The sequence below is a fragment of the Podarcis gaigeae genome (genome assembly GCF_964106915.1).
Source record: "Podarcis gaigeae genome assembly, chromosome: 9".
Taxonomy (NCBI): domain Eukaryota; kingdom Metazoa; phylum Chordata; class Lepidosauria; order Squamata; family Lacertidae; genus Podarcis; species Podarcis gaigeae.
This window is the reverse complement of record NC_139685.1, coordinates 62,242,719-62,256,338: the sequence shown is the minus strand read 5'-3', so window position 1 is coordinate 62,256,338 and position 13,620 is coordinate 62,242,719. Positions and strand designations below refer to the sequence as shown.

At 41.3% G+C, this 13,620-nt stretch overlaps 1 protein-coding gene and 1 long non-coding RNA gene across 8 annotated transcripts in view; one reads left to right on the top strand and one right to left on the bottom strand.

Moving 5' to 3' along the window:
• Positions 1-13,620, bottom strand: part of LOC310852974 — a 472,952-nt gene that overhangs the window by 240,487 nt on the left and 218,845 nt on the right. The gene's annotated exons all lie outside the window — the stretch shown is intronic.
• Positions 1-13,620, top strand: part of GRID2 (glutamate ionotropic receptor delta type subunit 2) — an 835,972-nt gene that overhangs the window by 621,973 nt on the left and 200,379 nt on the right. For all 7 annotated transcript variants that reach the window (XR_014568339.1, XR_014568340.1, XR_014568341.1 and 4 more), the window contains exon 9: positions 11,294-11,395. Coding sequence is in view for 4 of the 7 variants with exons in the window: in XM_083756400.1 (XP_083612526.1) it covers positions 11,294-11,395 (102 nt within the window). In the remaining 3 variants the exon portion in view is untranslated. The remainder of the gene's footprint in view (positions 1-11,293; positions 11,396-13,620) is intronic.

Sequence of the window (13,620 nt, the reverse complement as noted above, 5' to 3'; positions counted from 1 at the left end):
TAAATCAGGACTAATGTTAGCAGGCTAATTGCTTTTGCTTATGCTTTATATAATGAATGTATTCTCTGTCATGTAGCAGGATTCCCAGGTGTTATCTCCCCCACCCCACTTAGATACTTATTGCTTATCTCAAGAATGTTAATCTTTTAGAACAGATGGTTGGCCCTTTAAGAAACTAAAGTTAGGGGTCTGGGAGAGGTAGACTGGAGGTCAGAGGCCTAAAAAGGCCCAGCTAGCTCTCAGCCTTTGTTTGAACAAGCTGCTCACTTGGTTTTCTCTGTAGAGCTACAACCTCCGACCTTGTCACCCTCATCAGACCTGAGCACAGCAGCTTTGGAGATGTGCTATTCAGGAGAATTGTGGAAAATTCCAAAGGTGGTTTCCAGTTGCTCAGTGCTGCTACCACCAGATAAAACAGAGTTGCCTAACAGAAGAGCAGTAGGTAATGTGAATCAGGAGGAGATCCACTTGAGAATGGAAGCCCTTCCATTTGGGCAAATGGGGCACTGTCCCACCAGCCTCTGCCATTAAGCCAGCTCCCCCCTGCCCTGCCAGGTGATGGCAGTGCCTGTCAGCATCCTTTTCCCCAGGTCTCACTGTTGCCCCTTGTAGAACTCATCGGAGCTGACATTGGTGACAAGACTAGAATTAGTTGGTTCTGCTTGTCATTGGCTCTGGCTCAGCCTATCTGTTGGTCTCACTGTCTGCCATTCCTCCAGTTGCCAGGGGGCCACTTCAGTTCTGGACCTGGCATGGGATGTACCTGTTGTAGACGACTTATAACAACTAGAAAATGCTCCCCTGGCTGTCTGTTCAATTATCCACTGAACAGCTCCAGCAGGTAGTACAGGCTTTTCCTATGGCATGAATAAATAAAGATTTCCAGGTGCTGGCATGCAAATGTATCATTTTACATGACAGAGTGACAAAACATGCTCTGTGAATGGGCTCAGTGATGAAAAATAAATTATCCTAAAGTCTGGGGCGCCATTTGGTCCAGGCCCAGGGTGCCCCCCTCCCATGAAGTCAAGAGAATACTTACTTTTACCACTAGATGTTTTTAGAGATATAATGATGAAATAAAGCTTTCATCAGTTATCAGAAGTCTGGGAAGCACTGCATTTATATAAGTCCAGTGACATATAAATACTAATCCAGATCTGATTAGAGAATATAATGTTCCAAGCAACATGTTTCCTTTCTCTTAAAAGAGAGATTTATAGCACAGCTATAATTTAATCTCAAGGATAAATTGCTAACTTGTTTTTGTGGCAAACCTCAGTGTCATTACTGCAGTGATTTTTCTCCATAATCAAAATGTATTTTACCGATTCAGCTGTTCTGCAGGCTGACAAGAGTTTTCTACTCGTTCATCCCATCATTTAAGGTAATGGCTTACTCTCCCCACCCCACCCCTAGTGCAAGGATTCTTTGTTAGTTGTTTTTATAAAGCTGTCGTGATGCTTACAATGTCCTATCTGCCATTTAGATGATTACAGAAGGTAGGCTTTGGTGACAAGCTTACAGATTGTAATGAAAACCAGCACCTTTATTGCATTCAGACCAAAGCCTATAATGGCTCCAGAATGATTGCCTTAAGATGCTTGCGTGTGTAAACCAAACAAGGCTCCTCCTTCTATGCTTTCAAAACATTCTTTAGTCCACTTGAACAGTAAATAATTTAATAGGAAGAGTAGTGTCATCAGGGATAGTACTTAATGGCAGAAAGCCAGGCTTCATTCAGCAGAGAACATCTCACCTACAGCCTCAAACTAGGGTTTAAAAATAAACATAAATGAGTAGGGTGCTGTTAAACAGGCAGCACCAAAGGGGACCCAATGACTCTCTAGTGCCAAAAGACTCACAAAACACAGGAACAATTGTTGCACAGTACTTTGTGTGTCCGTGGGGTGGGGGAGCTGTAGGGTAATTAAATCCATAATTATTTGACTGCACCATGGAATGCATAAATGCAAAGTGAATGTGCTCTCGGGTATAACCCTAACCTACAAATTATGAAATAATTTGATCAATCAAAACTGAGTGTATCTAAGCACTGGTGAGTACCTACCCGCCCAAAATGAAGCTTTTGCTGGTTCACCGACTGCTTCATGTAGCATGTTTAGAAATGGTAGGCAAGCACCCCTCAAAGACACACATGCCCAATCATCACCAATTTTTCAACTTCTCATGCCTCTAGATAGGCATTTTATGGTGATGGTGCCTAAGTGTTCATATGTGATAGTGGTGTCGAATTCTGCTTTGGGGGCTGAAATACCCACCTGTGCCTATAGCCCTGTTCTGCATTGACTCTGCATTGCACAGCTGCAAGGAATGGCTTGGTGAGTTCAAGGGTGCACTCCAAGTTCAGACAGTGATAGGCCCAACAGGCCTGGTCAGTGCTCCATGTGAATGCATGAAGCGGGGAGGGAGATGCCCCTGCTGGACCCACTAGAGCAGGCCTAGGCAAACTTGGCCCTCCAGATGTTGTGGGACTACAACTCCCATCATGCGTCGCTAACAGGACCCGTGGTCAGGGATGATGGGAATTGTAGTCTCAAAACATCTGGAGGTTTGCCTATGCCTACACTAGAGGATCACCATGTCAAATGACTCCACTCCCTGACTTGTGTTTATGTGTAAGTTCCTCCACACGATTGGGAGCCCTTTGCAATCAGGGCTCAGAATCACATGGAGAAGCTTACACACCCTCAGCTTGGCATGCTCAGGTTCCCCTCCAAACCTGCTATTGAGTGCACGGAGATAAGGAGAACAGAGTCAAGGGCACATTGACACTGTGAATGATTTCTGAAGAGGGCTTTGGCTGACAGGTTTTTGTGGAAAGGGTTCCTTGAAAGCAGAAAGCTTGAAAAGCGGCTTCCTAACTGATTAAGAAGATTTACATGCATTTCTTGTACTTTAAGAAAGGTTTGATTAGACTGGATACATACATTTGCAGTTGCAAGTGAAATGGTTAATTGCTGGATATGTCAAGAGCCTATGGAACCGGGTAAACAAATACTACTGTGGAGGCTTTGAACTAGACCACAGCTATACACTTCCAGCAGGATCACACTATATAATATATCCAGCTGTTACTACTGGTAATGGAGAGCATTTAGATTACAGTGAAACTGCATAGAAACACTAAAATATTGGTGGAAATGTCTGCCTTAGTTTTGTTTTGAAGCAAGGGGTCTGTTTATGAAATGATATACCTCTTCCTCCTTGAACATTTTAGCAACATTTTGCAAGCCCTGAAACAAGAGAGAAGTGTCACTCATTTCCATTAGCACCCTCATTGTTTTCCATATCCTCATTCCTGCCTGTGACTTTTTGCACTCTGGGTGCCATCAAAGCCCAGCTCATCTCTCATGGACGAGCCAGGATGCATCAAGATTAAAAAGAGAGGGGGAGAAAAAGCCCAAACCATAAATCTACATTTCCTAGGAGAAGCCTGTCTTACTGGTATTAGACAATATGGCTGGCAATAGCCAGTGATTTGCAGCTTCTATAGTACACGTAGGTTAGCCAGATGCCCCATATTTTAAGGGTCATCCTTCATTTTAAAGGGGTTATTTCATATCACAGAACATCATGGTGCTGTGGAATGGATGAGCATTTCAGTGCCTTAGAAACAGAGCCATTTTGGATGTGATGATTGCAGCCGGGAGACTAGGAAGTGCAATTGTCATGTATGTGATCCTTTTGCAGGGTGGAATTGTGCAAGTTGCTTGTGCATCCTGTCCCTCTGTTTTCACCACAGTTCCACGTATCTCACCTTCCTGTGTACTAACATTTTGATTCTAACCTTGCTGACTTTCAGATAAGTTGCATTGATTTCAGCAGAATTTCTTTCCAATACATATATGATTGCAGCTCAAAAGTCCATAGCGTCCCTTCCTTTGTGAACTGGAAACGCAAATGTTCATCTCTTGAGTCTGGACACTTAAGAGCTACTGGAAGGTGGCCTTCCAGCTTCAAATGCAAGATGTGGGGTAGGGTGCCATAACTTGGAGTAATGTAAATTGTAGATAGTACTTTCTTCAGTTGTGGAGTGTCATGCTGCTATAAAGTGCCTGCCACATATTGACTCAGACTGGTGAGCCAACAGTCCTAGTAACATCAGCCCACACTGCTGCTCCTCTCAAGAGTTATTTTGCAAGTCTAATTGAGAAGGGTTTTATCCCCAAGCAACAGACAAAGCAGAAGTGCATGATACATCTAATCTGTGGTGAGATCCACTGACCTCATATGCCTTCTGGACCTGATAGATCTCACCATAGCTGTGAAGGGCAAGAACTCACTTTGCATATTCTGTCAGAAGCAAGGACGGGATTTTCTGAAAATCTTGATTCTGAGTTAATCCACATGGATTTTTAAAAATCCCTGTTTAGCTTCTAGATCTTGACAAGAAATGAATCATTTCTTTTTGCTGGTTCACTAAAAAGACAAACAATTCTTGCATATTTATATACATTACTCTAAGTATAAAACTATATGCAGCCCTTGATCTTTTAACCTGAGCCTCCTACTTTCATTACTCTATTATTTTAAATCGGATTATTTTTCTGTGTATTTTAATTGTGGGTGTCCATTTTAATGTTTTAATAGGATAGTTTTATTGTGTGTTTAAATTATGGGTGTTTATATTTTAATGCTTCTGCAATTTTATACTTGTAAACTGCTTAGACACCTATTTTAGCATTAAGCAGCATATAGATTAAATAACACTAATACTATAAATATAATATCATATTGTAAAATAATACAGCCCAGGTTTCCTAAATTGAACAGCATATAAACATAATTTTTTTTATGGAAAGGACAGTGCACAAGTGTCTTGACATAAGAGCACACTCAATGAAAGAGATGATCTGATGTGGGCAAAGTAGAATTGGTCTGGAACCATTAAATTATGTGTACAAATCTATTTAAAAGGGGTTTCTCCACCATAATAAGAAGTAACGAAACTACTGCTGAGAGATGTGCAAACTGGCTATGAGATCTTTTAAGTGGAGACCTAATTCAGAAGACCAAATATGGTTTGTCCTTTCCTGATGAACTTAGCCCCTTACCTCAGTTTTGCACAGAAAAAGGATTCTGCTAGGGGTCTGTCAATTGCTGCCCCCCCCCCATGTGAGACATAATGATCATATTACAAACAAGCACAAAGGGGAACGATGTATGCTTTAAAATTGATCCCCAAATGCAGTCAGCCTTTGCTTTTCCTTTGTCATCACAGGGGCTATAAAAGGAACCCTTTGGCTGTGAAGCACACAGATGCAGTGGCTACATTTGGAGTTATTTGTCTTATTGCTTTAAGTGCATTTGGCAGTAATTTCTGCCTTTCCTTTTTCAATGAATGGTGGACCGCTTTTCCCTCATTGCCATTTTTAAGGCACATCACCATTTACAGCTGTTGAATAAGCTCCCAGCATGGTGGTTTTTTTTAGTGCTTTTCTTTTCTTTTATTGCAAATAATGGAAAGGAATGCAGACACCTTCTGCCTTTTCCTTCCTTCCTTCCTACCTACCTACCTACCATCTGTCTGTCTGTCTATCTATCTATCTATCTATCTATCTATCTATCTATCTATCTATCTATCATCTATCATCTATATTGTTCCATTACTGTCTTCTGGGTTCACCTTTTCTTTTCTCGTATATATCTGAAGCACCTATGAAAAAACAGCTTCAGATACATTTTCATGGGGACTCCGGCAAGGAAAGAAAGAGTTAAAGTCCCCCTCCCCACCCTAAACAGTCCTGCGGGTGCTCAGGCTCCCCTCTGAGTGCTCTAAAAATGTGCTTTGCTGATTACATTCATACAATTAGTTTGGCTCTTAAGTGGAGAGTTTTAGATGTAGAGACAAAATGGCAGAAATGTACTAATGACTTTCCTGTTCACAGACCCAAAACAGAAAGAAAGAGGGACAAGAGTTCTACCCTACACATGATAGAGGTCTAGGGACGTGGGTGGCGCTGTGGTCTAAACCACTGAGCCTAGGGCTTGCTGATGAGGTCGGCGGTTTGAATCCCTGCAACGGAGTGAACTCCCATTGTTCGGTCCCAGCTCCTGCCCACCTAGCAGTCTGAAAGAACATCAAAGTGCAAGTAGATAAATAGGTACCGCTCTGGCGTGAAGGTAAACGGTGTTTCTGTGCCCTGCTCTGGTTTGCCAGAAGCGGCTTAGTCATGCTGGCCACATGACCTGGGAGCTGTCTGTAGACAAACGCCAGCTCCCTCGGCCTATAGAGCAAGGTGAGCACCGCAACCCCAGAGTCGTCCGCGACTGGACCTAATGGTCAGGGGTACCTTTACCTTTACCTTTTAGGTACGAATAGCCTTTATTTCTGTAGGGACAGGATTGGGGCAAGCTGGACAACCTCAGGAGTGGGACCATGGAGCCCCATGGAGGGGACTAACAGAATACAGCTGTAGCAGGAAGGCAGCCTCTACTGATAGATTGTGTGCTTGTCGATTGTGTGCTGAAAGGGGTGTGAGCGCAGGCTCTTGGTGGTGAAGGAAATATATTCTGCACATGTTCACAGTCACACCCTTCCTGCTTAATCAAAGGGTGTCAAGGACTCATAAAATAGACCTTGGGTCCTGTTGTTATTGCCTGGCCCCGCCTTTCCCAGGAAGTCCAAGACAGTGCTCATTGTTTTATGCCCTGCTCATTGTATTTCCACAACAACCCCTTAAGGTAGTTACTAAGACTTCAGTGCCTGGTGTGCTCTGGTCCATGGGGTCACGAAGAGTCAGACACGACTAAACGACTAAACAAAACAAGACTTCAGTGCTGATATTGACAATTAGTTCAGGGACTGAGTCCACACTCAAATTAAGCCATGCTGTTTATATTAACAGATCTGATAGCTACACTTCTACTAGGCTGAGTTGTTTAAATCATAATCAATAAATGCTTTGATTTAATTAACATGATTAATTGTCATGTACCCCCGGGGAGTTGAAGGTCTGGTGGGGAATCAATGTTATATTTTGTGTGGTGTACAGCCTCACATTTGTTTTAGGCGTGATTGTGCCATGTAAACTGGAGGATTAAATTGAAAACTAAAAGAAGATAATTGAAAAGCAAAATGTACCTTTAAAACAGGGAAATTAGATGCAGGCTAAACTTTTGTTGCCTTAGCTCAATAGTATCATTTAACAAAAAAAGAAAAAAAGGCGCTGTTAAAATAGACTAAGCTGAAAAGTTAATTATATAAAAAGTACACATTAATGAACATAATTAAAAATGGACTTTTGCTGACCTCCGAAGGGAACAAAGGCTCATTGCAAACTTCACAGGGTTTTACATTTGGCAAAAGCAGTACAGTATCTGTGGTAATTAGACTTTCAACACGTTTGGCTATGCTAATTGGATCTAAGTTCTAATTAGTTTCTTTATGTAACTAAGAATGACACAGTGCTGAATGAATTTAATGTGCTTTTACAGCTCAACCTGGCTGTTGGCATCAGTTTCCATCCCTCTTTTCATGCAGAAGGCTTGCCTTTATTTTATCTGTAAGATGGCTGTGATTAATTTTTACAAGGAAATGCATCTATGGATGTTTTGAGTCTGGCCTTTGGATATTTGTGTGGATTAGCAAGTGAGTAGTCCACACCATTATGTCAATCACAGAAAATGGAAAGCTTGCCTGAGGGCCAAACTAGTTGCCGTGCTAAGGCTGTGACTCACAGTGGCCATAAAGGGCAGTCATGTGTCATCAACCCCCCTACACAATGTCCCAACATCACTTTCTCTAATAATACTACTTTCATGAATAACTAGAACCTGAGGACATCCAGTGAAGCTGAATGTTGGAAAATGGTGGGCTGGGAAAAATGAAAGAACGAACAGAGCACAGTTAAACTATGGAGTTCACTTCGACAATACATAGCGATAGCCACTGACTTGGATAGCTTTATAATGATTCTGGACATATTCATGATGGATAAGGCTAAAAGCCTCAGTGACTATGTGCTACCTTCGCAGTCAGAGGCAGTGTGCCTTAGAAAGGCAATTGCTGGTCTATGGCCATACTACCCTGAACACGCCCGATCTTGTCTGATCTCGGAAGCTAAGCAGGGTCAGGCCTGGTTAGTACTTGGATGGGAGAAAGGCAGTTGCTGGGAATCGCAAATTGGGCGAGTGCTGTTGTACGCAGGTCCTGCTTCCTGGCTTTCCATGGGCATCTGGTTTGCCACCGTGAGAACAGAATTCTAGACTAGATGGGCTTTTGAGGCGATACAACACGGCCCTTCTCATACAAATTCAGATGGTCAGTGCTGACAACACTGGAGCCAAAAAAGGCATGAAACTGGACAAGAGACACACTTTTAACAATCATATTAATAGAGCAGAAAGGTGGCATCAACACCCCACCAAGTTGAATTGGAGTCTTGGCAGGCATGGAGGGACTTTAAGCCTCCCCTCTCTGTAGTGGTTCCCATGTGGATCAGAAACCCTGTGCCTGCTATTTGCTTAGACAGAAAAGCATTTGGTGGTGCTAATCATAGGTTCTCCCTGATGTAGACAGGTAATGTTGTTGGACTACAGTTCCCATTATCCTTAACCATTGGCTGTGCTGACTGGGCCTGATGGAGTTGGAAATCCAATAACATCTGGAGGGTCACAATTTCCCTATCCTGGATCTCATGATTCTACTTCAAAAAAATGTCAAAGTGGATCCCACAGGTCTGATCTCTGCCCACCCCTAATCTATAGAACCATTTTAAAACCAGATTTTATGGCATGGCTTTATTCACTGAACTTTGGGAATCATGCTGTTTCTGAAAGTGTTGACAATTTCTTGGCGTCAGCTCCCCAGCACATATAACAGAACAACGCTTACAAGCTGTGACCTGCCAAGCTCAGCACAGCCCACCAGCCATGCATTGTAGCCTTATTTTTAAGTCTCTCTCTAGGCTGGTTCACACACCCATGCACATCATTTTTCTACATTTGCATACCTGCCAACATTTCTCCTATGAAAATAGGAATGTCCTATTCCATGATGGTAATTTTATTATTTATGCCCTGCCCATCTTACTGGGTCGCCCCAGACACTCTGGGTGGCTTCCAACATACATAAAAACATCATAAACCATTAAACATTAAAAACCTACCCTATGCAGGGCTGCCTACAGATGTATCAGAGCAAACGGCAATCTGCTTAAAACCCAAATTGACATTTGCTCCAATTGCAAAAAGCAGCTTTTCGCAGAGGCAAAACAACAACATTCAGAACTTTTAAGTGCAGCCCTGTGCCTGGAAAGAGATAAATGTGGATAAACTCTAATTCTTCAGTCTTATTTTGGAATTTTGTACCTGGCATCTTGTGGGTCTGTCAAAGGCCAGACCTCTTGATTAATGACTAAATTGTCTGAGTATACCCTTCAACTTATTTTAGAGGGCCAGGAAAAAACTTCCTAATTCAGGCTCCCATCAATGGAGCTGATTAGAGCTCTAGGCCATTCCTGTGCACTTCATTTGTCCTTCTAATCCCACTTTGAAAGCTTTCTTAGCTCTTGTAGATTATAGATTGCACTCATTTCCTTCAAAGGTTGCTGAAAAGGACCCTACTGTTGCAAACACTGGATAAAAGGGGTTTGGCTGCATCTTAAGTTAGCCAAGGATGATTAAGATGCAGTTCCATGCATTTCATATACCCTAGTGTCAAAGGCACCTTATATAGAATAAAAATTACATTATTAATACATATGATTTATTCTGATGATCCTAAGCCAATTAGGAACTCTCCATTAACTTCAGGGAGAGGCTGAACAAGAACCTGAAAGTGACCTATCTGCAAGAAGACATTAATTTTATTCTTTTAGCAACAATCCAGCAGTGGATAGCATTTCCCAAAAGGATGCTGTAGAAATGGCTACAACAGAATGTGAATTCAATTTAAAGGGATGTGTACTACTCTTTTCTAGAAAAGTTGTTGCTAGAGCAAATGTCAAAAAGTATCTCTGAAAAATGATCTATGAGGGTAGCACTGAAATTCCTCATAGTCTCAATTTTCATATAGAGAAGCCTGGTGGGAAACATTTGGCTCATGGGCCATAACTTCACCATCCCTGTTTTAATGTTCCTCATTGGCTTCAGAACCCACACTAAATCCCATCTCTGTTATGCATTTTACTGTTGGTCCCTTACAATATTGACTGATGCTCAGAATAGATAGATGACAGATTAGATAGAGAGATAGATAGATGATAGATGATAGATAGATATAGATGATAGAGGATAGATAGATAGATGATAGATAGATGATGATAGATAGATGATGGAAAGATAGATAGATAGATAGATAGATAGATAGATAGATAGATAGATAGATACACACACCTACCTAGATATATCTATGTATGAATCAGTTTTATCCCAGCTTTTACAGAGTCCAAAGAGGCTCTCAAAATAAGCCACAAAATACAATGAAACAATCAGGACAACAACAAGCCTGCAGACAGTTAAAAACTTGTAAGTAAAAACAACTATAAACAGCAGTAAAAGACACCAAAAACCTCAGGAAAAAAATCAATCAATTTACTCATTCAGAGCTATTAAATTATTTTTTGTTTAACAAACACAACTAAGCTAACATTGCAGTGAAAAGGCCCACTAGTATTCAGTTTGGCCTCTCAAGAACAAAAGTATTCTTAAAACAAAGTATTCAGGCTGTGGTGGAAGAAGTGGTGAGATGGGCAGTGATTTCAAGATTATAGGTGAAGCCAGAGAATAGGTTCTCTCCATTCTGCCAACCTAACATGGCATTAAGATAATTAAGAAATTCTCTAGCGATCAAGGTTATCCAACCTGGTGCTCTACAGACATTGTAAATTATGACTCCCACCAGCCCCAAGCTGCATAAATAATAGTCAAGGATAAATAAATAACCCAAATCTATGCTGGGAAATGTAGTCCACAATATCTGGAGGACACCATGTTGTCTTTGTCCTCTGTAAATAATTTCTGGACAGGTTCATATAGGAGAAGTACCGGTAATCTTTTCAGTATCCTTTACTGCTTCACAGATGATAGGAGATGGGGTTTTTGTGTATATAGTAACCAAAGCATATTCTCTTTTAATCAGGAATGGAAAACTTGTTGAACTACCCTTCCCATCATTCTTGACCATTTGTCATGCCGGCTAGGGTTGATGGAAGTTGGAGTCCAACCACACTTCAAGAGCAATAGGTTTCCCCATCCCTACTTTAAATAGAAATAACTGCTCATATTTCATGATCAACAGAGTGACACATCTTTTTCTGTGTTTCAGCTGGGCTGCTGGAATCCTGTCACTGGTCTCAACGGCTCATTAACAGACAGAAGGCTGGAGAATAACATGCGTGGGGTGGTCCTACGTGTAGTGACAGTGCTGGTAAGCAGAATCTGATTTTCCTCTTGAAATAAAAAATATAAATATATATATACTTTCTTTTGGCTCTTCACTTACAGTCTGTTGGCTACTATTTAGAAGAAAAAGCAAAGCAACAAAACTATGACGTTATTCAACAATTTGAGCAAAATAATGTGAAACTTTTCTACTGACTATTGTACCATCAGGCTTATATTTGTCAATTTTTGCCACCCCACAAAATAATTATTTTACCAATAGAGTTAAATTTCAGCATGGAATTAAATGCATTGTTCTGCTTCTTCCATCACTGTGTGCTAAGTTATGTGAGCCATGTGCATTAGTTGGAAAGGGCAAAACAAAGTGGGCCCGTTAGCTCAAGCTCTAAATGATGCATAAGAGGCAGTCATCCACCAATTACTGCAGCAAATTGATTGCCGTTTCACACAAATTACTGCACTCAGAAAATATTAAAGATAATCTTAGGGTGAATTACATTAGTTCAGTAAAACAATCGCTACACTCTTGTCAGCCATATTTTGCTTTTGCTTTCTGAGTATTCTGCGTCGTATGCCAGGCACAAAGCAAGGCGTGAAAAAGATTACAATGATTAACAATGATTCGAACAGTTAAAATTTACTATAAGTGCTATACACAGATTAAGAAGACGACAATCCCTGCCCACATAGTTACAGTCTGGCAAAGCAATTCAAACCACCTTTGTGGCTGGGAGGAGGGGATGGATTAGGCAGAGGTGCCCCTCCACACAGCTCTGCTAAACTCTTCCACCTGTTGAACAGTGGGATCTGTGCAAGTGGCAGGCAGTGGAGAGTACCAGAATGGGGCTTACTGGCACAGGGCTGAGCTGCCATTGGAGCCCCTGCCCTCATTTAGCAGCATGATGACAACTCAGCCATTCTGAGTCATGTCATTAATCCATCTAATTTAACATTGTCTACTCTGACTGCCAGTAGTTCTCCAGAGTGGAAAATGACAGAGGCCTTTTGCATCCCTGCTGAGATGCCAGTGATTGAACCTGAGACCCTCTGCATGCAAAATGTGTGTTCTACCACTTACCTATGGTCCCTTATCTGGCACTGACAGATCACCATTTTTAGAAGACTGACAGAAACTTACTTTGGATGTTATCTGAAGTTCTTTTTAGTGAATCTTTGTTGCAGTTTGCATGTTGTTGTTGTCATCTTCAATTTTGATATTGCACCATCTAATCCCCCGAGTCAGGAGGATTCTCAGCTGTTGTGAATGAGCTCCAGTTTTAATTGTCTGCAGATTCTCCTTCAACCAGCATTAGTAGTGACATGGCAAACAGGTCATGGTGAAACAGTTTCTGACCCATAGGACTCTTCGTTCAAGACCCACAGCAGTAACCCCTTCTCCTTTTCAATGCTTTCTATTTTGTAAACAAGACTCATACCTTTTCCACTAAGCTAAACTAAGTTGGAGTGAGCAACTGCAAAATGACAAGGCTGTATTATTTGTAGTTTGTGTGTTCCAGCTAATTTGATGTTCATCAAAGTAGCATCACAGTAGCAGAAGCTGGTCTTTGTACTTTGCTTGCTACAGATTTGAAATGGATTGAACATAATATCCCTGCAATGAAAATGCTCAGTGAATGTTCAACATAATTCAAATTAGTTTCTCGTTGTATTTTCCCCTGCTTCTATAATTTCATCTCTATTTTATCATTTCAGTTAGCTGGCCAGCATGCGTTCTTCTGGCAAACAACTATATTATGAAGATTTAGTGACTTTGATACTTATGTGCATAGGAAAAGAAATGCACCATTACTCACGCCAATATAGGCTCATATGATCTGAGAGAGAGACAGAGATTTAAAGTTCAGGATTTCACACATGACAGATTGGTTATTCCACCTCCATCCTCACACCTGCTGGTGTTCACCCCGCAACAATTTTTTTTAGAAAACAATGAAAACACATTTCACCTGAATAGAAACCTATATTTAAAATGTGTCCCATTAAACTTTAATTAGTTTAATGTAAATGCCCAGTGCGCTTCCATCGTCACAAGTCCCACTACAGCAGAGTATTTCGCACAGCAGTTGAAGAAGGGCAGGAGAGGCAGTATCTTTTCAAAGAGGAGTCTTGGAGCATGCGGTTTGTAACTCAAAGATAAGGTTTATTTACAAAACAAAAACAACCCTGGCGAAGAACCACACATCTCAGCAAACACGCCCAAAAAGGGGAGAAGGGAAGAACAAACACACG